We start from the raw sequence: 26,118 nt of genomic DNA on the forward strand, positions 1-26,118 counted from the left end.
AAGTAGATGAAAGTCAGTCTAGTGACGAAACAGAGCCGAAAAGATTGACATATACCCTTACAACACGGCAACATAGTGACATGTTTGAATCCAGATACGGTGAACGGGGGTCAAAAGATAGCACTTGGATAGCACAGAATCTAGCAGAGTGACCCTTGGGTGGCTGCAGCAGGGTTTCTAGAAAAGCGAAAAAAAGCAGGGATGTCCATGATTGTTCTGTATCTAGTTGACATCTGGTGGAATTGTCCAGGAACTTCATATCTTGAGCATATCATATTTCTTTTGCAACAGCGGAAATGAGAGCAATCACAAAAGTCGACTGACTTGCTTGAAAGATATTTGTACAAGGAAAACCAACTGCCGCAGTATGTGACTGTCTGGTGGAAGTAAAGGCTGAGGCGTGGGAAACCCACTGCGTATGCCTTCTACCAGTGACTTCCACTTGAATATTCTGTGATCTCCTTCAAAGCCTATAGATAGGTGTTCTATCTGTGTCTTTTTAAATTGTTCAAAGACTCATGAGGTGCATGCATACGAAATTTTGTGGCAAAAACGACTCATGCACGACCTGTTACCCCGATCTTGAACACAGGAGAATCTGCGCTTCTTTTGTAAATTCAGAATGCCAGCCACAAAAGGTACATGATCGCTTCGCAAGAACTTTGTGTTCCAAGTGCAAATTGAATCAGAAAATCACCTTCCGCTTGCCCCTTCGAGCGAGCTTCAAACTTTAATCTTTCCTCACTTGGAGCTTGTAATCCTTCAGGAATCCGGATTCAAGCTGATGCAAGTCGTTTAGGACTCTAGCTCATCAGAAGGCCAACAAGGTTCCAAATGGAGCTCTCGGAAGAGGCACCACAGGGGATCGTTGACATGAACTTTCCTCTTTCTCCGCTTGATGCTACATAAACCCTTAACACGTTGATTTTGCATCGTGTTATCTTGCACCATCGCACTTCATTCTTCGCTAACATGTCGTTCCAATACGCCTTCCTCGATCCGTTCGCGTATTTCGACACGCCGCGAGGCAATCTTGCTCCGCATCCTCTCCCTGGATCTCATCCGGGGCCTACAGGTAATCCCAAAGAGGGCCTAGACGCCAATCCCTTTTCCTCTATCAACTTTTTCAACACGCCTCTTCAACTAGGCTATGAGGAATCAGCTCGCTTGGATTCATCGGATTCTAAGGCCACGGAAGTGAATTCCTTCTCTCATGCATTGGTCATGTATCAACGAGATGCGCCTGTGTATGCGCTCGATCTAGAAGGACAGGGTACTATCTCGGTATCTGCATCCGCTGCCGCGGAGCTCTGCATTTGCATCAGCTCTGCGGATCGCTCACATCCGTCGCTGTACCTCGATATCACCCCAACGTCTTGCACTTTTTCATACGGGTACTACACCTCTGCTACCACGATTCCCGCGCGCCCGCCGCCCGACTCACCGTATGTCGGTACTGGTGGAGGTGCAGGAAGCGGGCCGGGAATGTATCTGGATGTGAACCGGCAAACCACGTATTGGATGTCCATTGACTGTCCGAACGGAATCCTAAAGTACGGGAAGGGATACCTGAGCTCGAATCTCACGCTATTAGAAGCTCGACTTAAGAAAATGGACGACCATGGCCGTATGGTTTGGCCCGAAACATGGACCTTCCTCGAGAAACTCACAGAAGTTAGAGTTCTTCAAACGGGAGGTGATTTGGTAAGAACGTTATGTGTATCTTTAGACTTTATACTGATCTATATCTATGTATCTGTGTTTAGCGCGCACTCTCTGTGGCAACACAAACTCTCCCACTAGTAGATGCTCCGTCACCATACGTTATCCCAGATTATCGAATCTCGATGAACGACCTCGAATCAAACAACTTTACCGTTGTTGCCAATCTACCCGTGGAGTGTCAGGTGAGCTCCAGCAGTCACTTTGTCGCTCCCGACGAACAACAGCTTACCGCCTGCAATGATCTGTTCACTACTTCGGATTCATTTCCCAACAACTTGGCTACTTCCAATCCACCTTCAACTTTTGATAATAATACCGTCGATACCACGATGTTTTCGCCTTTGGAAAATTCGTTCAACTATTCACTTCCTCCGCTGCCTCCGGCTCCGGCTCTGACGTTGCTACCGGCGGTTGATCCTCTTTCTCCGGGTCCCTCTCCGGCGACTGCTGCTTCGTCATCAACTTCTGCTCCTCCGGTCACCTCTGCATCCTCCACATCAACGTTATCCTCACCGTTCACTTCCACACCCCTGGTGCGCCGACCGAACGCGGGCAACGCCAAACCCAAAACTACCTCAAAATCCAAACTTAAAATAAACACGAACCTCCGTCGAAAACCTCCTTCACCGTCTCATCGCTTTGTTAAACCTCTCAATCAATCTCCTCCTGCCCCTGTTCCTGCTGCGGCTGTGACTGTCTCCGCACCTCCCTCCGTGCCGCCAAAATTACCAACATTGCCGCCTCTGACTCTCAACACCCTCCACTGCTCATACTATTCCGCCCACGTCCGTCAACCTGCCTCATCCTCCAACTCCACTACTGCTACTGCACCCAACAAAATCTGCACTGCGGCTGACCCACAGAAACTCTACTCCAACGTCGCTGGCCCCAACATCGTCCTCAACACGCCCGACTTTCCTGCGTTTGGGCGTGCGATTGAGCGGAGCGTGAGCACCGAGGGGTGTTTAGGGTATAGTCTCCTCATGCGGAAGGCAGGGGAGTTTGGCGGGAAGAAAGGTACCAAGGTTCATGGGGGTGGTAAGGATGAGAAACCGGATTTGACACAGACGTATTTGAGGATCACGTTGGGTTCACATATGGTAAGTGTCATTTTTTTTCGTGTCTTTGTTCTTATCTTTCTGTCAATTTGAGTTCTTACCTCACCCCTCTGCAACGAGGCTTTTTTTCTGCTTTTCCTTGTTTTTCTTTGACTTCATGTTTCCACGTTTATCTATCATATCTATTCGTTTTCATCTACACCAGCGCTTGCGCTTCCATTGATCGATAGCGGCTTTTTTAAACATCGATATCAAACATCTTTCGCTGTCTTTTCTCTCCATTTCTCCATTTCCCCGTTCCTGTTCATTTCGACTCGATTGATTGATTGAGGGGAAGAATGAGTGTTTTTGTTCTTATGATTATTACTTTTCTTTTGTTCATGTTCATGTTCTTCCTCTTTGGTGTTCAGTCGTGTTATCACCGTGTTGTGTATGTGTTCCCTGTGTTCTTCGTGCTCTTCTCCATCTTTCACATCGAACCTTTCGAACTTTATAGGTTAAGTTATACATAGATCTCGTTATGTTTTTTCCCTTCCTCTTTCTTCTGTTTCCAATAATCGATAGCGCCCAGTTTCTTTCTTTTGATTCATTCATGTTCAACCCAATCTTTCGGCGCTCTGCTTAACCTTCTCACCGAGTTCATTACGACCCCCCCTCTACTACCTTGATCATATCAAACTCTTCATCATAGATCCAGATTCACACCAGTGATACCCTTCACTGTCATGATCATTACTTCATTCTTCATTCAAAGATTCGACTAACCAAACTTTAACTTGAAATCCCAATCAATCCGCTGTTCGTTCAACCGTTCATTCCTTTATTCCCTTCAATCTCTTCATTCCCTTCATTCCTTTCCTCTGTCCAATCTTTCCTTCCTTTATCCAATTGAACCCTTCATTTCCTTCATCTGTTCATTCATTCATTCATTCATCACCCCCCTCCCCAACAGGTCAACTCCCCCGGAATCCCATATGTATTGGAAATCTGGCCCGCGGGTCATTATAGTCCTGTACACGAACATGCGGACTCGTTTGCGATTATCAAGGTGTGTAACACTCTTCAAAATATTTGCTGTTTTTCCTTTTTGCGGGCGGTGGAATTGGTAGTGTTTTTCTTCGTTTCTTTCGCGGATACACAAACCGATTGTCTATCTTTTCACTTCATCTATCGTGTCGATTAGGTGAAACCCGTTTGTTGCGGTGTATATCATGAATAAGCTGTATATTAGTGCATCTCAACGCACTTTTGGCGCATTATTCCAGACAATGTCGACATCATCAAACTTATTATTAATATCACTGAACTCTTTCATGCATACTTACCAACTTACCTAACCCTCCCTCAGGTCCTCTACGGAACCATCCACGCCTTCTTCTACGACTCCCTCGTCAACCCCGGTGGACCACGGATGATCATGGACAAAGTCGAGCTGAAGACGGGTGATATCACGTGGATATCGCCCCAGCATTATCAGGTGCATCAGTTGAAGAACCTGAGCAAGAGGAAGGAAGAAGGAGGAGAGGGGACGGTGTGCTGCACGTTGCAGTGTTATCAGTGAGTTTTTGCTCATCTTTCTCGGGCGTGTATTTTGGTTTGATGTATCGACTTCTTCTTTTCTTTTTCGTTTCTTTTGCTCAGGTATGCGTATAACGATACGATACATTACGAGAACTTTCGGTATATCCCCAACTCCAACTCCTCCGTAAACTCACCCTCGTCTACCTCTACTACGTCTTCATCACCTAATGACTCCGGCTACGACTCCTCCTCCTCCTCCTCCGATCCAGACATGATGGATTTCCAGCCAAACAGCGATATGTCGTTCGGGGTGTTCAAAGCCGCTATTCGGCGGGAATGGGAGGAATATATGGGGACGGATCTTGGGCGGAAGGAGGAGAGGGAGTTTAGGGCGAGGGAGAAGGCGAGGGGTGTTGAGATGGGGAGGACGTTGGGTGGAGTGGCTGCAGCGATTAGTAAGGGAGGAGAAGGAGAAGGACGAGGGGGTGTAAGTGAGGTTGCGAGGAAAGCGGCGGAGATGGCGGAGGTGTTGGCTGGGCGGGAGAGAATGGTGGGGATGGGGATGGATGGGGGGTCGATGGAGGCTAGGGCGGAGGCGGGGATGATGGAAGTCGGGGAGTGAGTGTGAGTTGTATGAGGAGGGGTTAGACGATTCTGACTGGTTGGTGTTCGTGGTGATTGGTGGTGTCGGGGTCTGGCTTCCTCGGGAAAGGGATTCGAGTTGTTAGAAGTAAAGTTATGTGGTATTGTGAACTTGAAAGAGAATGTACTATAATACTTCGTAAATCAAAAACTTCAGCCAGCTATAATTGTAACACATGTGTGTATACGAAATATTCAAGAGAATGCGTTGATGACTTTAGTATACTATTTGTTGTAAGTACTAATGACTTGGAAGGTTATTCTCGAAAAAGCCAAAAAAAAATATCTCGTCTCGTTTGAGGGCTCTCCTCCATTTACATAAGCAGTATAGTAGGCAAGAGACCCTGAGTAAATTTCAACCACACAAGAATTCAATAAACTACCACATACAGTGATGACAGTTTCTTGAGCTAAAACATCAATTGGGTCTTGCGACTTTTTAATGCACATAAAACCACATATCCATATCCATATCTACAAAACAAAAAAAAAGATCTTAAACATCTTAAACATCTTTGCAAACACACTTGAGATAGAGAAACACACTTGAGATACTTCAAGTTTAAAGTACACCACTGGCATAGCGAAGTTGGATTTTATACACTGCAAGTTTTTCTTTGTATTTTTGGTATGTAGTATGTAGCAATTGGATTGATTCCTTGAGCCATTGTCGTGGTCCTGTTCGGTCCAATACAAATATAAATATACAAATATGGTGTGGCTCAAGGAGGGTGTGTTATCACTGTAGATCATATTCCTAGTATCACAGTTATCCCTGCTTACATTTTTTTTTATCGACCCTTCATAGATTTTTTATTCACTATTCACTATTCACTCTATTAACTCTATCCAAGCAGTGTCTCCTATACCATACTACAAAAGGCATAACAAACATCGAGTCCAACACCCCGACACACTGACATTGGACTCACAGACAGAGTTTCAGATTTTCAGATTTTCAGAAAGCAAAAGTAAAAACATCATTGAATAATTACAATCTACAATTCACAATTTACAAGTTACTAATAATTTTTTTTCAAAGGAGAGGGATGTGTCATGCCATCATGCTGTTATGCTTTCATGCTATCATACTCTGACTCATTTTCCTCTTGTTTGTAGCTTTTCAGAATTGTCCTTCACCTTCCCCTCACCTGAGGAACCCCTTGCACACTCCTTCCTCACACCTCCTCGCCTCTCTGCCATCTCATCATCCTTCACACCTCCTTCCTCACACACTCCCTTCCTCATACCTCCCTTGTGACCCCTCCTCATAACTATTCTCACCCTCTCTCAATGTCCCCAGTACCCCCCACAACACCAATTACTCACCATCACCATCACCTTACAGCCTAAGGTTCAGAACCTTCATTCCTTCCCCAATCTACATACAACAACACACCTTTATCTTACTCTCGTCAACTCAATACACACTTCCACACTTTCACCTCACGTCACCTCACCCCCAAACACCCCCAAGCCCCAAACACCTCACGTCACAGCACCCCCAAGCACCCCAAGCCCCAAGTATCCCAAATGCATGTGTCCCCAACCTCCCTCGACTAATTCCAAGGTTTCCAATCCCCACAAGATAAAGACATCCTATCAATTGAATTGTTTTGTTTTGTTTTGTTTTGGTGCCCCCCCCCCCAACCCCCCCAACTCCAAATACCTCCCCAACACCTCCCCAACACCTCCCCAACACCCCCCTAATACCTCCCTAACACCCCCATACTTGATCTGATCTTGACTCCCCAGTACCCCAGTATCCAGTACCCAGGACCTTAACCTCATCTACATACATACATACATACATACATACTTAGAGGGTAGAAGCAACGTCGAACCTCCCCTTGCGGAGGTACTCCAGGACATTGACCTCGATGATTCTATCTCTGTTGTGGTGTGGTGTGTTGTGGTGTGGTGTGGTGTGTTGTGGTGTGGTGTGGTGTGGTGTGGTGTGTTGTGTTGTGGTGTGGTGTGGTGTGGTGTGTTGATAATTTGGGGATATTGACTGCGACTGCGATGATGATGATGATGATGATGATGATGACAACTCTCTGTTCTGTCTGGGGATTTTTACTTTACTTTAAGACCCCTCCACTCTGATAAGTCTCTTCCACTCACTCCTATATCCCCCATCCATCAATAACTCGACCTACCCACCTGTATCAACCATCCCGTTCCATCCCATCCCGTCCCATCCCATCCCATCCCGGGTTTGGATAACTCCCAGATTCTCCATTTGTATAAACACATTCCGGTTCTTGGCTTGCGCTGTGTCATGGTATCTCATGGTATTTATCGTCCTCTGACAAGACCGTGCCTACAGGTCAATAGCTATAGAGGTTCTGAGGCCGGATCTGGCCCGGGAATGGCCCAGGATAATTCCGAGGTCCGGAACTGAGTATTGGCCTGTAGTACACACTGGGAGTGGGACGTCGGTGAAGCTATTAGCAACACCCTTCACACACTGTTGGTGTCCCCGGGAATATAATGGCAAGAGTGCAAGATTGGGATGAGCAGCCTAAATGGGGTTCCTGATGATCCGGGAGTCCGGAAGCAAAGGGTAAAGAAGATATTAAAGACTGGGATAAGATGGTACACTTGATTTCAAGCTTGACTACAATGTACAAAGTATTCTAGCTTATATACATCCCAAATACAGTCAGAAGACCTCGATGAAAGCTCAGAACAATAAATAAATACAATGATGGTCACAAGGTTATTAATCCGAAGTCCGGCCGCTCCGGGCCGGGCCGGGAAGCGTATGGGTGAATTGCATGCATATGACATCCTCAGGGACCCCGGGTCTTTTTTTTAGTGTCCCCGTAATGTCCTTGTGATGTCCTGGTACTTGTAATGACCTCGTACTCGTAATGTCCTTGTATTTCTATTAGCTACATATTAGGTCATTCTATTCCATTCTATTCTAGTTTTTTTTTTTTGTTTTTTTGGGGGGGATAGTTCGGGTTGGGGTTGGGATAGTTCGGGTTGGGAGTGGGATGGAGGTTGGGGTCGGGGTTTGTGGAGCTCCGTTCGAGCTGAGTTTAGGGTGGTTTTAGTGTGTTATGTTATGTTATGAAGTTATAGACTATTGGTACTGATTTTGATTCAGGCAGGTTTTATAAGGGACAGGGGAAAGTGTGTAGTGCTATGCAGAGGAAAGGATAAGCAGCAGAGGAGAGGAGAGGAGGGGGGGGGGAGGAATGGGAAAACGAGAGTGAGAGTGAGGGTGAGGGTATGGGTATGGGTGTGGGTATGATATGTGTTTGGTCATTGTGGGTTGAAGGGATGGAATTATGGGAATTTGTGAGTTGAGTTGGGAGGTGTGGATTATGGCCCATGGATTGGTGGAAGGTGAGGTGTTGACATACATACTACTATACATACAAAGAATGTACAAACGCCAAAAAAAAATTGTTGAAACAGACAAGTTCCAAACCTATATAACCGACGACGGGGATCGAACCCGCAACTTCAGCCTTTGCAAGGTAGGAAAGCTACGCGCTACCATTGCGCCACGCCGGCATCCGTGGTTATTAATCCTACGTAGTCTTATGAGGGGGATACTTCGACAGAACAAAGCAAAGGAGATACGTAATTCACGTGATGATCTTTGTATTCTTTCCACAACTTACTTGGTGAAACTACAAGTAAAACTGCCACTACATGAACACGCCATCTGCAACATCGGCACTAGGAATTCTCCTGGTCGATCTGACGCGGGACTATGAGAGGGCACAGCCACACGATGCGATGCAGTTTTGTGCGAATTGGTTTCAGAGGCGGTTGGAGGAGCAGAGGACGCGTGCGAGGGATGCGTTGGGGGGTGGGAATAATGGAATGAGAGGCAGTAGTAGTAGCAGTCGCAGGGGATCGGTGATGAACTACGTCGATGATTCACCGATCGATCCCCTGGAACGCAAACAACGTGGGAGTATCCAACGACCGCCATCCATTGGGTTTACCAATCCATTCTCCACTTCACCCACCCCGCTCTCGTCTATCGGGAATGACTTCCTCCACCCCCCCAACAGCGCGATATTCGCACGCCGTACAAGTGTCAGTGCTGAATCCATCCCCATCGAAGATTTACTGCAGGGGGTACAGCTCCCGACTCACCCGAAAACAGACGCGCAGCTGGCGAGGATAAAATTGTCGATTCGGGATAATTTTATATTTAGGGATTTGGACGAGGAGCAGGAAACGGGTGTGTTGGATGCGATGCGGGAGGTGAGCGTGGCGCAGGGGGAAGAGGTGATTAGACAGGGGGATGTGGGAGAGTTTTTTTATGTCGTGGAGAGTGGGGTGTTGGATTGTTATATCTTGGGAACTCCCACCACTCCTACCACTCCTACGATTACCACCACGTCGACCACCGACACCTTCCCCCCACCACTCCCCACCCACCCCCTCTACGGCACCCTCGTCGCCTCCTGTCCCCCCGGCACCTCTTTCGGTGAACTCGCATTGATGTACGGCCACCCCCGCGCCGCCACCGTCCTCTCCCGCACCCCCGCTCTCCTCTGGGCCCTCGACCGCATCACCTTCCGCACCATCATCCTCGCCGCCGCACACCGCCGCCGCACCATGTACGAGGGCTTCCTCCGCGACGTCGTCCTCCTCCAAGGCTTGAGTCACAGCGAGAGGAGCAAAATCGCGGATGCGTTGGTTAGTCGGGTGTATGAAGACGGGGAACAAGTTGTCCGTCAAGGGGAAGTCGGGGACACGTTCTTTTTCGTGGAAGAAGGGGAAGCGGTGGTACGGAAGAGAGTGGGGAATGGGGATGAGGTGGTGGTTGTTGGGAAACTTGTCAAAGGAGACTACTTTGGTGAACTCTCCCTTTTGAGGTTGGCGCCGAGGGCTGCGACAGTTGAGGCTGTTGTTCGGCCTACAGTCGATGCCAAGAAAATTGGTCCGAAACTTAAAGTCGCAGCACTCGACGCTCCAGCGTTTACTAGACTCCTTGGGCCACTTCGGGAGATCATGGAGCGTAGGGCAGGAGAGAGTTATCTCATGTAATTCCTTACTATATGTATTTTATTTCTAATTTTGTCTGAATGAATAGTGAATCTTGGGTAAGCCACCAAACACCACACCACACCGCCTCTTGATTCCAATTACATAACCATCTTGTCGTGTATGTACACTGGCAGTTTAGATACTCGCGTGCCCCTTTGAGTCCAGTCTTTTTTTTTTGCTTTGAACGTTAGTATTTTTTTTGCTTTGAACGTTACAGCCCTTTGCATAATTCCGTGAAAATGGGAAATTTTTTTTTTTACCGGACCGCCCATAAGCGACTTCGACCGAGATCTCCGGCCTGACAGCTGACTTGCTTGGCATTGTGCCCCAGTAACACTGACAGCGCGCCATACCTCTCTGCACGCTATACCCTCTGCACGCTGTCTCCTCACGATGTACATGCACCTAAATTTTACTGGAATAGCTGCAAAAAGAACAGGATCCAGCAGGTATTGACTAAAAACCCTTAGTATTGAGAGGCTGCTGTCATATATTGAAGTTTTCTAACAATTAAGAGGCACTAATGTAATAATGTAATAACAATGTGTCGGGATGTTGAGCGGGTGGTCGTTGTTGCCACGTCGGGGTCGACATCAAAGTTGGGTCCGACATCAAAGTTGGGTCCGGAACATTCAAAAATCGGACCAAAGTAGGAAAAAAAACCCCCCCCGTTTTCATGGAATTATGCAAAACCCTGTAGTACTCTTTCTCTTCTCTTCTCTTCTGGGATATCACCGGACTCGGAGATAGAGTGCTCGTTTTTTTTTTGGACTTTGACTTTGACTTTTGACTTTTGACTTTTGACTTTGACAAGGGGTGAGCGCTAGCGCTAGCGCTTGAGCTACTAATACTATGCAATGGATGGATGGATGGATGGTAAGGGTAAGGGTAAGAGTCTATCATGAACTGGGAGTAGCTTGAAGTTGAAGTAGCATGAAGTGGAGTCATGGTAGCAGCCAGCAGAAGTGGAGTCACGGTAGCAACCAGCAAAAGTGGAGGTAGCAGAGCAGCACCATCACGCCAAGCGATTACCACCACTGCCCCATAAGGTCATATCCTCTTACTCTTACACACACAAGTTACTACTACTACTACTACTACTGGACGCCCCCCCCCTGAATCCGAGTCTTGGGATATACTATGCATTAAGCATTAAGCATTAAGCAACTGTCCTAGTGTGTTCGGGTACTCATAAGAAGAAGTTATACAGTGCTTATGCTATGACTTTGACCCCCCATCTGAAGGGGCTGTTATCCCACCGGAACTTCCTGGATCGGGGGGGGGGGGGGGGTGTTGACACAAAAACAGCTCAAGAACACCTGATGTCCTGATGTCCCGATGATCAAGGGTGGCATATGCACATAAGTATGCATTGATGTGTCCGGGACTAAAAGCCCTCGTGGATGGGTTAGAGATGACATCAGAGTGCTTTCAAGTCTTTTCTTTGTCTTTGTCTTGGAGTTCTCTTGGGGGGGGTCTAGTAAAATTTGAGTTTGAGTCTAAAGTTTGAGTTTGAGTCTAAAGTTTGAGTTTGAGTTTAAATCCCAAGTTTGTTTTTTTTTTTTTTTTTTGGAGTCCCCATCCGTTACGTATACCTGTTTTGAAGTTCAACCCCCCCCCTTTGTCTGCGGGATAAGTAAGTAAAGTAGCAAAAAAAAAATAACGGATTGAGGGATTTATCTATTTATGTAATCTGGTTCCTTACAGGAGTTGTCTATTCCTGTGTCAATCCAATGATATGTACTCCAAGTAACCATCACCTGTAAGCGAGCACAGTCTTCCCAGTAACCCGCACAGCCTAAAGCCTGTTCTCATTTCGATAAAAAGAGCAGTTTCTGTCCTCTTTTTTTCCCCCTCACTTTGTTGCTGGATCAACAAAACTTTTTGTCTACCATCGTCGTCGTCTTCCCCCCCCCCATCTGTTCTTATTCTTAACTTCTCTCAAACCCCAACCTCCAAGTCATTTGCCAACAGCCGAACTAGTAAACTAAACCAACCCAACAAAAAAAAATCATTATCCATGCACTTCCGTATCACCACCTACCTGATCATCATGGGCCTTGCCGCCCAATGCACGGTGAATGCGGTTATCGTTCCCGTAAGAAACTCCAAAAAGGTGTGTGTGGGTATTTTCATTTCTCTTTGTCTTTGTCTTTGTCTTTGTTTTTTTCTAACAGAGGTTTTTTTACAAGCCAGACGAATCCAACTCCCACTGCTCCCACTGCTCCGACTAACGCTAACGCTACCAGCGAAGAAATCTCCGTCGGCATCTCGGAGGAGAAGGAGGCGACGGTAGTGGACTCGAACCCAGCTGAGATCCTGTGGTCCCATGAAATTCACCCGAATTACATGTATCCTCCCACACCCTTCGACTCTACAGCTGCAGAGGAAACAGATAACCTGGTTAATAAAATGCTAGAAGAGCACACGCAGCATGTAACAGCTCGTAGGAGCCCAGACAGTCCTAGATTCATCGGTAATCCCGAGTTTCTCAGCATCAAAATCATATCCGCAGTCAAGGTTGGCCGAGTGATGTGTCCGTGTCATGCAACTTTGAGGGTTGATCACAACAAGGACTCTATTTTTATGGACGTTAGCGCTATAAAGGTGAGGTGTGTTTTATACTTTTTATTTATCATGATCTGACTCATCTAACGAGGGACAGCAGGGACAGCAGACTGCAGTGAGAAACGGAGAGGGGACGGAGGGAGGGAGGGGGGAGGGGAAGGGTCACAGTACAGGATAGGATACACATACGTTGGTACTACAGCCAAAAAAATTGTTCCTTTATCCCAAGTCCTTACATTCCGTTTCTGAGAAAACAATCATGAGCTATACATATAGGCCCTAAGTCCAGTGGTCGAACCATTTTTCTTTCGTATCAAGCGTCGAGCGCTTGTGCGAAATGCAAAATTACAATAATGCTGTTAAACTGACCATTGAACGTGAGTTGGGGACGAGGAGAGAGAGAACACTGACCCTGGGGTGGTGCGGAGGCGAGGCCGGAGACGAGTCTTATCCATATGCTGAGGGGCCATGTCAAGATGTGAGCCAACAACCCAAAGGTGCGTTGAAACACCAAAGCCCGGGGGTAAACGAGGAGGCTCCGACTTGAACAACTCTATATTTGAACAAATCTAAGATTTGAGATAATAAGTGAATGGGTGATTCTGATAGTGGCAAATATGCTAAAAAAAACAAGTGTTGTATCAGTGAGTTCTCCAACGTGCCTCTGTCATCAACAAGCAAGTTCCTTGAAGATGATATCAGCAATGGTGTTGTGTTCTTCTCTCAATGACTTTGCGACCCCTCATCCTCGAATTTCCAGTCGATTGGAACGTCAAGAAGGACATCGCATTGCAGCTTGACAGCAGGACAGTAATAAAAGACGTGTTCAAAGTGTTTCTGTTGGTCGCAATTGGCGTGGCAGAAGGAGAAGGGAAAAAAGCAAAAGAACCCCTTGCCAAATCTCTTGAATGTTTCGAAAGATGGAGAAGGAGGCTAGGTGGTTGTTGGGAAACTCGCGAAAGGGGGATTGTTTTGGAGAGCTTTCGCTTTTGAGGCTTGCGCCCAAGGCGGCTACGGTTTCGGCTGTTGTTCGTCCCACTACGCTGCCTACTGTTGATGAGGAATCGTCTTCGTCCTCGACTCCCAAGAAAATAGGTCCGAAACTCAAAGTTGCTGCACTTGACGCACTAGCGTTCACTAGACTCTTTGGTCCACTCAGGGAGATCATGGATCACTAGAATTTTCACTTTCAAGGCTCGCTCCCAGGGCTGCGACTGTTCCATCTGTCGTTTGTCATCAGGCGTTGATCAATGATCTTTCACAACCAGCACCAAGAAAGCACAGACCCGAAAGTGGAAGGTTAGGTGGCGTTCTGCTATTCGGACACTACTTTTGACCTAAGCCAAACTTACATACCAAAATTGGAACAGAAGAACAATAGATAGAAAATGCGTGGCGCGCTTTGGCATTGACGTCATGTGATCGTTACATGCCAGCCATTTAAGCGCATCTATCCATTGTCCAAGCACTTCGCAAGCCTTGAACTCTCTCCTACACCACGGAAAAACACCTCACTGAATTATGGAGCCCTTACCACAGAATCCTCTCCCAGATCCAGCTCCTCTTCCCCAAACTCCCAAGACAAAGCAGGCTAATGGTCCACCTGTTGTCGAGAGCACTCCTACGAGTAAGAAATACGCCAGCCACGCTGAGGACGAAGTTCCCCAACGTGCCTCTGTCGTCAACAAGTTCCTCGAAGATGATATCGGCGACAGTGTTGTGTTGTCTCTCGATGACTTCGCGACCCTCATCCTCGAACTTCCGGTTGATTGGAAGGTCAAGGAGGAAATTGCGCTGCAGCTCGACAGCGATGCGGTGAAAGACGCATTCGAAGCATATCTGTCGGTAGCGATAGGTGTGGCAGAAGCGGAAGGGAAAAAGCGAAAGGGTGCTGCAGGACACGAGACGCAGCTGTATCGACCCCTTGCAAATCTCTTGAACGTTTTGAAAGACTCGGATGGGGAAGGCCGCTTAGATAGTGACATAGACGAGAAAATCTTCTATGTCCAAGATCCTCGTCCAGTATTGGGTTCGCGAATAGAGAGGAAGCCAGATCTGGGAGGTATTTACATTCAGCTTCTGAATCTCAGTGAAGACCAGGAACTATCGGATTATCTTGAAAAGAAGAAGAAGATTGTCGGTGTGTTTTGGGGACTGTTGCTGTACTTTGTGGAGGTCAAGCACCGAAAAGGGAATTTCATTGGAATGAGCATCCGTAAAGCAGGTATATTATCAGGACCATCATTGGTTCCATGTAATTGTTTCTGACTTACCATTCGCAGAGGGTACCAAAACACCAAGGAATGGATCATCGCAGTCGGCGGTAGCCAAAGGATCGCGGCGTGGATCGAGACAGGGTTCACGAACAACAGCAGGCCCTTCGCTATCGACTATTCCACAAGCAGGTCCTTCGCAATCACAGTCAGTTAAACGCTCAAGGGCAAATGAAGAGGATCCTACCGGTTAGTGCACATCATTACTCTCGTAGAAGCAAATAGTAATACATATCCACAGATCCGGCGGTCAGGCCCAATAAGAAGGTCAAATCTCATTCTATGTCGCAGTCAGGCTCAGGACACCTGAGGAAGCCTGGAAGGATATGGAGGAACACAGGTACCAAAATATCTTACCTTTATTACTCGACTCGACACTGAGATTAACATAGCAATACGCCCGGGTCCTTCGTCCCGCGCGCAATCAGATACAATGCCCTCTATAGCATATATAGTATCCCAGTCTGTCTCCTCTACTCCTCTCACCTCTACACCCGCCAGCTTTGAAGACGAACCTCTACTCGAGGACACCATTCAAGCTATTGGTGGCACAAAAAAGACAACGGAGGTCGTGACATCGCAGGAGTACGCACGGAGAGCCGAGGCTGAGTTACGAGCAGAGCAAAAGATGTCCTCGACGCAGGGACAGCGCCACACAAGAATCCAATGCGCAAGTTACGCTAAGGAGATGCTCTCGAATGGATTTATTCGCAATCACGCAATGGGGATCACGGCTGATGATAGCGGATTTCGGTTTCAATATTACGATCGTTCCAAGGTCGTCGAGAGCCAGGTAAGTCTTCTCTCATTATTCCAGCAGTTGGTCGCAGGTTGTACGGAAGAAAGAAACGGGCATATTTCGTGTCCGGGCCGCCTCCATTTCCGCATTTTTCTCACAGTCACACCTTGACTTCAACGTTCATGTTCACTCATTGAAATCACTCTTTTACTTTTTGCTCTCAGCCATTCCACATCTTGAACGACGAGTCGAAGACGCTCCTCATGGCTATGGTCTGTCAGCTGAACAAACTTTCCACGGAAAAACTTGGATTCATCCCCAACTTGGACTTGAACGAATTTGATCACCTACGGAATCCAGAACAGTTAACGTTCAATTTCAAAGATGATCCGTCAACTTTAGTCGGTGCTACCTATACTTTTACTGGGAGCGATGGTCGCAGGCGAAGAATCAGAATAACGAAAGTCCTCTATCGAGCGGAGGGCATCATTGGTCGATGTTCGATTGTTGTTGAGGTGGTGTGTCTTTGTGAGGAAGCTGATTGTGTCTGGCATGAAGAGGGGCATCAGAAGACGAGGGTGATGAAGATCAGCTTCCCAAGCAAGACTCGGCCGTGCGAAGATGGACTGATAGGGGAAGCAAGGTCGAAAGCAGAATCGTCTGGTCAACGTTGGGCACTCAACCATCTTCCGGAAGTTATCGACTCTATCACATTCCCTTACCACGAACACACCACGGTTCAAGGTCGTTTGAAGAAGCATCTCAAAGATGACTATGAGGAACGAGTAATGCGCGTTACGTTTTTGGAGAAGCTTCACCCACTTTCAGAGTTGACAGACCCGAGAGATTTCGCGCAAGTGTTTTATGATATTCTTCAAAGTACGTCGTTCCTTAATTCAGTCTTTGTATCCCTATTCACTCACCCTTACAGTTCACCAGTGGCTTTATGAATGCGTGGGGATTCTCCATCGTGATCTCAGCTCCGGGAATATCATGTTTAGACGCATAAATGGCAAGATATACGGTGTATTGAACGATTTTGACCTTTCCTCTCGCGTCAGAGATATGGATAATGGTCCAACTTCCAACCAACGCACTGGTACCAGACCGTTTATGTCACTCGATCTGCTGAATCCCAATTGGGAGAGTGGCCACCTTTACCGACACGATCTAGAATCTCTATTTTACATCATGCTTTGCCTTTCCTGCCGTTATGAAAAACCCGGTGTGTCTGCTGTTGAGGAGCCACGACCGTACTCCGAATGGTTCAGCGGAACCGATAAAGATGTTTACAAAGACAAATGCGCTTTCCTTCTCGATTTCCCTGCCCAAAGTCTCTCCATTCAGCCTTACTTTGCCGGTTTTAAACGATGGTTGCGGAACATCTATCGTCAATTACGTGGTGGATATAGGCAACGTCCAGACTCTAATAACTCGTCGACATCGGAGGAACATTCAGAAGAAGAGTCAGAAGACGAAGACTCGGAATTTTTGGACAATGATAACGATCTGAATTTTGATTGGAATACCTTGAATAAACATGTCTCTTATGCCCGAATGCGGTCCGTAATGTCCTCGTTCAAAGGAAAAATTCTGCAGACTCGGTGGGTAGGAAACCCGGATCATTAACTGCGTCTTGATTATTCATTTGTTACCCTTGGTTGATACCTGCGTTCCTGCTCTATCTATTCTATGTATCTATATGCTTCTCTGTTCTACATAATGGTTTGAATAATCTACTCGGAACTGTTTAAAAGGAGTAACCAAACCCTGTAAGAGGTACTTAAAAGTGATCAAAGAATTTTTATTTTTTGTGATAACACTCTGTGTTGGTTGCAATGGGAAAAATTGGTTGTGCGAAAGTAGGCATTAAACTGACTATGGTAGTGTATGACAACTAAGACGCGATGTAATCATAATACAGACACCCAGATTCATGACCATGATGATGATAATAGCGCGCCTTGTGATAACATGTGACCGTTACATGAACTTAAGCGTGTCCGATTTTCATTGTCCAAGCATTTTCCACTCTTGAACACTCCATCCTACATCGCAGAACCAGTCTCGAAATCTGCCTGTCGTCGCCAAGAACACCCCCGCAAGCAACAAAATGCCTACTCACATCGAAGACGAGGTCCCCCAGTATGATTCGGTTTTGACCGAGTTCCTTGGAAATGATGTTAGCAACAGGATTGCATTATCGCTCGATGATTTTGCAACCCTTATACTCAACATTTCAACCGATTGGAAAGTCGAAGAGAATTTCAACCTAGGAGCGAAAAGCAAGATAGTGAATGATGCTTTCAAAGCGTCTCTGAAAGTTGCGATAAGAGTGGCAGAGGGTGCAGAGACGAAGGGGACGGATGCCACAGCATATGAGAAGGAGTACCAACCCCTCACGAATCTCTTGAATACATTGAGAGATGGGGAAGGTCACCTAGGCAAGGGAATCAATGAAGAAACGCTCTTTGTAGATCCCCGCCCGGTATTGGCTTCTCTATTGGAAAGGAACTTTGGCCTGAGTGGAATATATATTCAGCTACAGAAACTCATAGAAAACAGGAGTCTTTCAAATCACCTTGCGAAGAAAAACATAACTGGAGTTTTTTGGGGACTCTTGATATTGTTCGTGGAGGTTGGGTGCCAGAAAAAAGACTTCGTCGAACTTAACATCCGTAAAGAAGGTGAGTCAGCGGAACTATCTTTCTATCCGTGAAATTAACTTTCCTTACCATTTGCCGCAGAGGCAGTCACACCCGCAATTAAATCATCGCATTTAATGGTGTCCACTCCATCGCAGCATGTATTAACGGAAGCTTCGCAAACGGCCTTCAGTCGTTCGCAGTCACCTCCCTTACAAACAGAAGCGATACACTATAAAGTGAACAAACGAGTGAGATTAAATGACGAATTCAGTCCTACCAGTATGTGTATTTCGTTCGTCTCACATACATATGCTTGATATTGATATCTCTCTGGCGATCAAGACATGCGGCCTCCAAAGAGGGCCAAATTCCGGTCCACGTCGCAGTCCAATTTACAGGGCTTGAGAACGTCCAAGAGAATACGGAAGAGCACAGGTGAGGCTATATCGCACCTTGTGCGTTCAGCTTGTGATTGAGTCCATAATAGAGTGCCCCGTTTCTGTGGGCCGCGTACAATCCGATAACTTGCCCGCTACCCGGCATCCAGTATCCTCGCACAGTGGTTCTACTCCCGCTTCTGCACTCACCAGTCTGCGATGCGAAGACGAAGATAGACTTCACGTTAACATTTGGTGCGAAGATAAAAAGAAGACAGTGGAGATAATGACGGTGCAAGGATATGCACAAAAGGATGGGATGAGAAGTCTTGGAGATCATATCGAGTTCAGTTCAAGGGGTGTCGAAGACAAGGTACGTGTGTTAAGCAGGTCGTGGGTAAACAATTTGCTCCGTGTCACTGTCTCCGGCCCGATTTCACTTCACATTTTTTCTCGCATATTCCATACTTGAACTCTCTCTCACTATAACTTTCTTTCCACATTCAGTCCTTCGAGAATGATGAGTGGAAGAAACTTTTCATTGTCATGGTCTGCCAGCTCAAGAAACTCCCTTGTACTACGAAAAACGTTGGATTCATTCCGACTTTGTGCATAGATAGCATCGATCACCTTCAAGATCCAGAGCTGTTCTCACATACGTTCGCACTTGATACTCAAGACTTGATCGACGCTATCTACTCTTTTGTCGGAAACGATGGGTGTTCACGGAGAGTCGTTATTCAGTTAATTCTCCATCATGCGGAGAACGCTGTTGGTTTGTACGCAGTCGTTGCTGAGGTCGAATGCCTCTGCATGGAAGCTGATTGTACATGGAATCGAGAAGGGAAGATCGTGAAGATCAGTTTCATGGGCACAGCTCGGCAGTCAGAGCAAGTACTCACTGGGGAGGCTAGATCGAAAGCAGAATCGACTTGCGAGCTCTGGGCACTCAACCATGTTCCAAAAGCTATCCACTCGGTCACTCTACTCCCCAACAAAAAGAAATCGTTTCACAGACGGTTGAAGACCCTTCTGAAGGACGAATACGAGGAACGAGTGATGCATATCACAGTTTTTGAGAAGCTTCATCCGCTTTCGGAGTTGACAGACCCGAGAGATTTCGCGCAAGTGTTTTACGATATTCTACAAAGTACGTCGCTGTTCGATCTTACCTTGTTCTCTTACTCCTCTAGTTCACCAGTGGCTCTACGAATGTGCTGGGATTCTTCATCGTGATCTCAGCTCCGAGAATATCATGTTCAGACGCATAGATGGCAAGATATATGGTGTCCTGAATGATTTTGACCATTCTTCCCGCGTCCGAGATATGGACAAGGGCCCGACTTCCAACCAACGTACTGGTACCAGACCGTTTATGTCTGTCGATCTTCTTAGTCCCGTTTGGGAGGGTGGTCATCTTTATCGCCACGATTTGGAGTCCCTGTTTTATATCATGCTTTGCCTTGCTTGTCGCTATGAGGCGCCGGGTGTGCCCGCTGCCGACCCACGGTCATTTTCGCCGTGGTTTAGGGGAACAGATATGGAGATATTCAATAACAAGACCACCTTCTTGCTCGACCCTTTTCAAAGTCTACCCATCCAGTCTTACTTCGCCGGCTTCCAGCGATGGTTGCGCAAGATTTATGATCAATTGCGTGGTGGGTATATCCAACGTCCAGTTTGCGCCAAAAACTTGTCAACATCGAATGAAGAGTCGGAGGAGTCGGAAGATGAAGACTTGGAATTTTTGCAAACTGATAACGTTTTGAATTTTGATTGGAATACCTTGAATAGACACGTCTCTTATGTCAGACTGCGGTCCATAATGTCCTCGTTCAAAGGAACATCTCTGCAAACTAGGTGGGTAGGAAACCCGGATCATTAACTGCGTCTTGATTATTCATTTGTTACCCTCGGTTGATACATGCTTTCCTGCTCTGACCTATATCTATTTTATGTATCTATAAGTATGCCTCTCTGTTTTGATGGTTGTACCTTGTATAATCTACTTGAAGACTGTTTGACAGCAGATCAAATAAACTCGAATCTCTAGGAGGTCGACTCTAAAGTGATCAAATTTTGCATGGTGCAATTGAAGGGCATCAGTTGAGTTCGTAGTTGAGTACTAGTTGAAATCTCTTGAAATGTCCAAATTTAAGTCGGTTAACTGCAAATTCTCTTTGCACACAACTTGAAGAGCAACTTGTGCAATATGTTGTGAGAATACATAATACCAACAGTAGCTACAGGAGCAACATTAAATTAATACAGCATGAGAGCATAGATAGCAAGAATTGTGATCATTAGAAGGATGGATATATGAGCATTCAAGTTCGAGTAAAGCAGGAATAAATATTACAGTGGCTGAATGAGAATGTTGTCTAGAAATCATCAAGCCCAGAGTCAAAGATACTCCCTCCCTCGGTATCAGTATCATCAATGCTCATATAACTAGTACCAGATGTAATGCTGGTAACGTCATCATTGCTTTCATTCGAAGCTCTGAAGTTATCAATATAATGAGCAGTTTCAGCGATGTCTTGCAATCCGCTGCGGATGTTTTCAACAATTTCTTCACTGTCTGTAGATCTCCGCCTCTATTCAAAGAACAATTCGGTATTAAATCGGTTGCCAAATTCGAGTCAAAAAAAATTTCTCACTACGTGACTATGAGAGAACCTTTGAGCAGAACCGCGCCGAGAAGACTTGGGCTTGTCTCTAATTTCGATAACCGGAATCAGGTCATCCTCTTCCAAGTCCGTTTGGCTCTATTTTCGAGTCGATCAGATTCAGTACTAGTCGCACGTCTAGTAGTGAGAATCTGCGTACCGTTGAAGAATTTTCGTCCTTTGTGATAGCACTCTGCGTTAGTTGTAATGAGAAAGATTGGTTGGGCGAAAGTACGCACTATACTGGCCATGGTGTGTGGTGGCTGTGGGGCCCGGCTCGATTCTTTTGATGCACAAGATTTAATGATAGAGAACTCACCTGATAGTAATATGCGAGGGTTCCGTGCTTGAAGCCATCTGGCAGTATGGGCCCTGCACCTTCCTAGAATAAGAGTCCTATTTAGTATCAATTACAATGAGGAAACTTGAGTAACGATACACACTGGACAGGACTCGATGGTAGGATTGTTTGGAGTATCCTTCAAAGTTTGCATCAAAATATTTCAGTAAACAATTTAAATACCAATGGTGCACTACATATACTTACCTGATGATAGGCGAATGCAGCCATACTGGGAGTTTGAACAATATATCGAGGTGTCTGATTCTTTGGCAATAATTGAGCATTAGTTAAAAAGAGGGGAATCGGCTCACGGTATTTGCAGCAGCAGCGTGATGATGTTGAACGGAATGGGGAGCCTGTCCTCGGAAATTTTGTCGATCTCATAAAGGAGTTGTAGGGGAAGAAAGTGCTTACATGACTTATATGCTTGTTTCCGTCGCTGTGTTGCTGGTATATGAAGCCTACATGAGGGGGATGGAATGACAATGGGTGCATTTGTACTTACCATTTGCTCTCGCATGTGTGCCTTCTCGCGCGACTGTCTGATTTTAGCATCCGTTGTATCAGCCTATATGGACGAAGAAAAGTCAGTACAATATCAAAGGTCCCTATCCCATCTTCGCCTACAGTAACATGATCACTGTACTGCAACGCAAGAGCGTTTGCACTACGTGCACTTATGTGTCGAATCAGAATGTATTTGGAACCCTTCAATAACTCCAGGTTGTCGCAAATGGCCCGAGCTCTAATTATACAAAATGAGCTATGCATTACATGGAATACTGAACAAAGTACGAAAACTCACTTTGCATATCGCTTATCATTCCTTTTGGCCAATTTTGGGTCCAGTTTGTAGAGAAGGCATAATAAATTCGTAAGTTTTTCGTCATTCAAAATGCTCTTTGTTTCTTCAACCAAGACTGAAGTACGATTGGCCTGAATAGCAGCCGCTAATTTTCCGGAGAGAGCAGTTATTATTGGGATTTCGAGGCCAGTGATCATGATATGAGTCTTGAGGGATCTACTAAGTCTTTGAGCCAAGAGGTATGATAATGAGTTCGAGTGCTAGGTGACTCGGTGTAAAAGTGAGCGATATGCGGTATCTAGCCTGAGAACCGCGTGGGGTAGAAGTAAAGTGTGTAGGTCTCTGAGGGTATTGAGCTTGAACATGGAACCGTATAAGTACTCGACGATTGAACAATGTCCTAAATTGGAAATACGTGGAATTTGAACGGTTATTAACAAAATTGAACCGAACCAGGTTTGGATTTATATTGTATCGGAAGGATGTCAATGTCCTTTGTACTTTTTAGCCTGTTCTCTTCTCTTCTACTCCCCAACATCGTCTTGAATCCATGGGTGAATACGAATATCACGACAGAATCATAGGCTCACTGCTCCCTTCCCACTCGTCGTCGGACCTCTATGCTCTCGATGAAAGCGAACTATGGTGGATTGGCCATTTCGAATTCTTGAAAAATCATGGTTACATGATGCGGCCCAGGTATCGTCCTGGCTGGAAGCCCTCTTACAAACCTGGAATACTTGAACCTCTGTTTTCAGAAGATGGCCAAAGTCAAGATGTAACGTCGTGCCTTTCATATCACTCGATTCACGGTGATTCACTTACTATTCCCAGCATCCCTATGTTATGGATGCCCTTCGCATTTCAGATTCTTACATGGTCGCAATGAAGCGCGTCAAGGTTTCTACAGGCGAAGATCAAGTTGCCACTTTCTTTTCAAACGAACAACACAACACGAATCCTCGTAATCATTGCATTCGGGTACTGGAAGTCTTATCGGTCCCAGGAGACGACAATGAAAAAATCTTGGTGATGCCATGGTTGCGGCAGGTAATGGATCCTAGGTTTCGAACAATTGGAGAAGCGGTACAGTTCTTCCAAGAGATAATAGAGGTGTGTCTTTTTCATTCCTCCGCGTGAATTCAGATAATGACCATTAATATACAGGGCTTGCAATACATGCACGAGAATAATGTAGCCCATAGGTGCGCAATCATTCTTAGCGACAACATCCAGTCCATAATGTTCGTTTATTCTAGGGATTGCGCGAGTAACAATATGGGCATGGATGCCAATCTAATGTTCACCCGTCAATATCATCCTATTAATCCGAAAAAGAGACATAATTGGAGCGGAAGGGCACTCCATCACTCCCGTACCCGCTGTGCGCCCAAATACTATTTGATCGACTTTGGACAATCTAGAATATATAATCCTTCGGAGTCACGTCCATCGGAATATGCATTGAAGTCGGGTGGTTATACCCCTCCAGAAGGTGATGCAGGTATCCCGTGTGATCCTCTTGCCACCGATGTATACATTCTGGGTACCATGATACGAACCTCGTTTCTTGATGTGAGTGCTTACGCTGAACGAGAATTTCGTACACCTAAATCATTCACGACAAGGGCGACCCCAATGTATCCAAACCTGGGGTTTATGGCTTTGAGTTTCTACGGCCGCTCGTAAACGATATGATTGCAGATGATCCTTCCAGCCGTCCTACGATGGCTGAAGTCGCCTCGCGGTTTTCCGATCTCAGTGCAAAGTTACGGTGGTGGAAACTGCGCTCTCGAGCGGTCCAGAAAGATGAGGTTTTCGCGAAGCCGTTCCGCGCTGTGTACCATGTCTTCTGGACAGCTTCGATGATGCTACTTCTAAAGCCTGCCATACCGTCGCCAAAGAACGCTCCCGATGTTTTACAATAGTACTGCACGCTCTTTATCTTCTTGCTATCCTGCGATATTTCGATGCTGTCTTGCTTTCTACATAACTCACTGCTCTACTATACCTTTCTGTATCATATTCAATTTCTTAATATTGAAAATCCGCGCTCCTTTTGTATTGGTGTTCATTGTACTTTGGTTCATTTTCTTTTGGTTGTTCGATTCTATTCACCTATCCGAATGTATTCTCAGCTTTCCATGGACCGAACATCGTCGGTGTTCAACCGGCATATGCATTCAATGGCGTTCTCGGATTGGTGGTGAACAGGTATAGGTCCTCTTTTACCTCCTTTCGTTTTGTCGACTGCATTGGGCTAATGGGCGTAACAGGGCGCAAAAGGGCTTATCGGTCTCACTGACAGAAGTTTATTGCTCAAAAGACAGGCTTCTGTCCTCCGTTAATCGTCAATGACTCAAAACAGACATTCGGTTGCAGTTGAGGTAATTCCCGGCTTGATCATAGTGACTGTAAACCTTAAAGTATATACTGATACTTTTATAGGCAAAGATACCCTTGTTTTTTATTAGAAGTTCTGCCAGTGATAAAGGGACTGTTTTGTCGACGGTTGACACTGGATACAGTAACAGTACCAGCTTGACTCGGTTCCACTTCAACATCCAAGTCCATTGCCTTGTATCGTTGTGGAAGGAAGCCTTGGCTCGATTAGACTCAAGAGAGCGGCAATAGAGCTCAAAGGATGCATGCTAAACGGTGATCTACAATCAATCTTCTTTCGATGTCCTCATTCTTTGTAACTCATTACCAGCGTTACCTGTATGTTCTCTAGAGTTGACTTCCTCCTCTCAGGATTTCTCTTGATTGGACACGTTGAGTGAGTATGTAAACAATGTCTTCACACTTTTTCCCGGGCAAAGCGAAATATATCTGTCTACTCATGATTGAATACAGTATAGTCAAGTTGAGCCAACGCCCTTTGTATCTTATATGGGTAAGACTGCCATGCATATCGAGCCTGCCTTTTTGTGGGTGCCTTGGGACTGCCTGAGATACTATGAATCAACCTGGAAAAGACTTGTGCACAACGTTTCGTTTCGGCCCAATCCGTGCCATAATACCGGTGCTGGCTCAGCTCGACTCGGAGATGGACACGCTGTCAGTGTTCAACGTTTTCAGGTTCAACATGCTATGGCAGAACTTTATCGCCACTTTCCTCGTGTTCTGTGCAGAGAAGAGAACAAAGAGTTTCGAACTACATAAGCATATAGCTCAGCGTTCAAACGTTCGGGCCTTCAGCTTCAGGGACTAGTATGTAATGTTTTTGTGATTGGGCAGTGAATGTCCTTGGATTTCTCGCTGTCCAGGATCATAAACGACCCAGATTCGTTACCTTTCCACCGTTCACTGATGATGGTCAGGTCAACAATGTCCACGGAGACTGAGGAGGTGCAGAAATATGGACGCTAGAAATTCCTTGAATTGAATTCGCATAGCGTCGAGACGATCAAGTTTCCAACCGTCATTCACAAACCTACGCTTGTCACTACTACATAGTCTTTCCCCGTTCTGTTCTCTTTGGCTCTCATTTCTAAATATTTCCAGACAACATCCGCAAATTCCATTCAACTCTAGGGACTACGCCAAATGCACCACAATCTGCAAAGCAGTGAAACGAGATGCTAACAATCAGCTTGTTAATATCCCCTTGCCAAGCGAGTTCCCCAATACCAGGATAAGGTGACGGCAGAATCTATTGCTATAGGGCCATGGTTATCTGTGCATTGGGCCTATCCCTGGTGGAGATGCAGAGGCCGAGAACAGGA

General features: G+C 46.0%; 9 protein-coding genes and 1 non-coding gene across 10 annotated transcripts; 8 read left to right on the forward strand and 2 right to left on the reverse strand.

The window, feature by feature from the left end:
• The first annotated feature begins 501 nt into the window (after positions 1-501).
• Positions 502-5,202, forward strand: C8R40DRAFT_1082527 (uncharacterized protein). Its single transcript, XM_046227199.1, has 6 exons — positions 502-1,704; positions 1,767-1,907; positions 2,589-2,825; positions 3,736-3,831; positions 4,132-4,340; positions 4,425-5,202. Exons 1-6 carry the CDS (start codon positions 973-975, stop codon positions 4,924-4,926), a joined length of 1,917 nt encoding a protein of 638 aa, XP_046090693.1. The 5' UTR covers positions 502-972; the 3' UTR covers positions 4,927-5,202.
• Positions 5,203-7,253: 2,051 nt separating this feature from the next.
• C8R40DRAFT_1082530 (uncharacterized protein) lies at positions 7,254-7,484 on the forward strand (the record flags this gene model as incomplete). The annotated part of the gene is made up of 1 exon (XM_046227200.1): positions 7,254-7,484. A coding segment is annotated over one exon (159 nt), but the record flags the coding sequence as incomplete, so codon positions are not given.
• A 910-nt stretch (positions 7,485-8,394) lies between these two features.
• C8R40DRAFT_t41 lies at positions 8,395-8,474 on the reverse strand. Its single transcript has one exon. It is a non-coding gene; the product is annotated as a tRNA-Arg (tRNA).
• A 1-nt stretch (position 8,475) lies between these two features.
• Positions 8,476-10,133, forward strand: C8R40DRAFT_434496 (cyclic nucleotide-binding-like protein). The gene is made up of 2 exons (XM_046235057.1): positions 8,476-9,316; positions 9,374-10,133. The coding sequence occupies exons 1-2, from the start codon at positions 8,616-8,618 to the stop codon at positions 9,966-9,968; spliced, it is 1,296 nt and encodes a 431-aa protein (XP_046090695.1). The 5' UTR covers positions 8,476-8,615; the 3' UTR covers positions 9,969-10,133.
• Positions 10,134-11,517: 1,384 nt separating this feature from the next.
• Positions 11,518-12,680, forward strand: C8R40DRAFT_1082534 (uncharacterized protein). The gene is made up of 3 exons (XM_046227201.1): positions 11,518-11,588; positions 11,648-12,084; positions 12,165-12,680. The coding sequence occupies exons 2-3, from the start codon at positions 11,989-11,991 to the stop codon at positions 12,612-12,614; spliced, it is 546 nt and encodes a 181-aa protein (XP_046090696.1). The 5' UTR covers positions 11,518-11,588; positions 11,648-11,988; the 3' UTR covers positions 12,615-12,680.
• A 535-nt stretch (positions 12,681-13,215) lies between these two features.
• On the forward strand, positions 13,216-13,714 carry C8R40DRAFT_1262425 (uncharacterized protein; the record flags this gene model as incomplete). The annotated part of the gene is made up of 2 exons (XM_046233845.1): positions 13,216-13,346; positions 13,457-13,714. Exons 1-2 carry the CDS (start codon positions 13,263-13,265, stop codon positions 13,712-13,714), a joined length of 342 nt encoding a protein of 113 aa, XP_046090697.1. The 5' UTR covers positions 13,216-13,262.
• Positions 13,715-14,057: 343 nt separating this feature from the next.
• C8R40DRAFT_1034253 (protein kinase) lies at positions 14,058-17,177 on the forward strand (the record flags this gene model as incomplete). The annotated part of the gene is made up of 4 exons (XM_046223410.1): positions 14,058-14,760; positions 15,202-15,602; positions 15,773-16,427; positions 16,480-17,177. 4 exons carry the CDS (start codon positions 14,058-14,060, stop codon positions 17,175-17,177), a joined length of 2,457 nt encoding a protein of 818 aa, XP_046090698.1.
• Positions 17,178-17,661: 484 nt separating this feature from the next.
• Positions 17,662-20,458, forward strand: C8R40DRAFT_1165860 (uncharacterized protein; the record flags this gene model as incomplete). The annotated part of the gene is made up of 6 exons (XM_046230754.1): positions 17,662-18,235; positions 18,296-18,475; positions 18,539-18,631; positions 18,684-18,946; positions 19,081-19,723; positions 19,767-20,458. The coding sequence occupies 6 exons, from the start codon at positions 17,662-17,664 to the stop codon at positions 20,456-20,458; spliced, it is 2,445 nt and encodes an 814-aa protein (XP_046090699.1).
• A 308-nt stretch (positions 20,459-20,766) lies between these two features.
• Positions 20,767-22,784, reverse strand: C8R40DRAFT_1082561 (uncharacterized protein). The gene is made up of 12 exons (XM_046227202.1): positions 22,391-22,784; positions 22,213-22,330; positions 22,091-22,153; positions 22,000-22,032; positions 21,897-21,941; positions 21,790-21,849; positions 21,686-21,721; positions 21,562-21,624; positions 21,482-21,505; positions 21,403-21,420; positions 21,234-21,341; positions 20,767-21,170 (listed from the first exon to the last, which is right to left on the reverse strand). The coding sequence occupies exons 1-12, from the start codon at positions 22,585-22,587 to the stop codon at positions 20,955-20,957; spliced, it is 981 nt and encodes a 326-aa protein (XP_046090700.1). The 5' UTR covers positions 22,588-22,784; the 3' UTR covers positions 20,767-20,954.
• A 156-nt stretch (positions 22,785-22,940) lies between these two features.
• Positions 22,941-24,318, forward strand: C8R40DRAFT_1065852 (kinase-like domain-containing protein; the record flags this gene model as incomplete). Its single annotated transcript, XM_046225699.1, has 5 exons — positions 22,941-23,168; positions 23,225-23,503; positions 23,558-23,595; positions 23,650-23,965; positions 24,019-24,318. The coding sequence occupies 5 exons, from the start codon at positions 22,941-22,943 to the stop codon at positions 24,316-24,318; spliced, it is 1,161 nt and encodes a 386-aa protein (XP_046090701.1).
• Positions 24,319-26,118: the final 1,800 nt, after the last annotated feature.

Source organism: Lentinula edodes (genome assembly GCF_021015755.1).
Source record: "Lentinula edodes strain Le(Bin) 0899 ss11 chromosome Unknown C8R40scaffold_3, whole genome shotgun sequence".
In the NCBI taxonomy this organism is placed as follows: Eukaryota; Fungi; Basidiomycota; class Agaricomycetes; order Agaricales; family Omphalotaceae; genus Lentinula; species Lentinula edodes.

Excerpts from the sequence above, each read along its gene's own strand:
- C8R40DRAFT_434496 (XM_046235057.1), top strand. The coding sequence starts at position 8,616 with ATGAACACGCCATCTGCAACATCGGCACTAGGAATTCTCCTGGTCGAT. Across the intron at positions 9,317-9,373 it reads ACTCCTACGATTACCACCAC|CGTCGCCTCCTGTCCCCCCG; the intron begins GTCGACCACCGA and ends CTACGGCACCCT.
- C8R40DRAFT_1082534 (XM_046227201.1), top strand. The coding sequence starts at position 11,989 with ATGCACTTCCGTATCACCACCTACCTGATCATCATGGGCCTTGCCGCC. Across the intron at positions 12,085-12,164 it reads CCGTAAGAAACTCCAAAAAG|ACGAATCCAACTCCCACTGC; the intron begins GTGTGTGTGGGT and ends TTTACAAGCCAG.
- C8R40DRAFT_1082561 (XM_046227202.1), bottom strand. The coding sequence starts at position 22,587 with ATGATCACTGGCCTCGAAATCCCAATAATAACTGCTCTCTCCGGAAAA. Across the intron at positions 22,331-22,390 it reads AATGATAAGCGATATGCAAA|AGCTCGGGCCATTTGCGACA; the intron begins GTGAGTTTTCGT and ends TTGTATAATTAG. Across the intron at positions 21,850-21,896 it reads ACGCTGCTGCTGCAAATACC|AATCAGACACCTCGATATAT; the intron begins GTGAGCCGATTC and ends TTATTGCCAAAG.
- C8R40DRAFT_1082527 (XM_046227199.1), top strand. The coding sequence starts at position 973 with ATGTCGTTCCAATACGCCTTCCTCGATCCGTTCGCGTATTTCGACACG. Across the intron at positions 1,705-1,766 it reads TTCAAACGGGAGGTGATTTG|CGCGCACTCTCTGTGGCAAC; the intron begins GTAAGAACGTTA and ends ATCTGTGTTTAG. Across the intron at positions 2,826-3,735 it reads TCACGTTGGGTTCACATATG|GTCAACTCCCCCGGAATCCC; the intron begins GTAAGTGTCATT and ends CCTCCCCAACAG.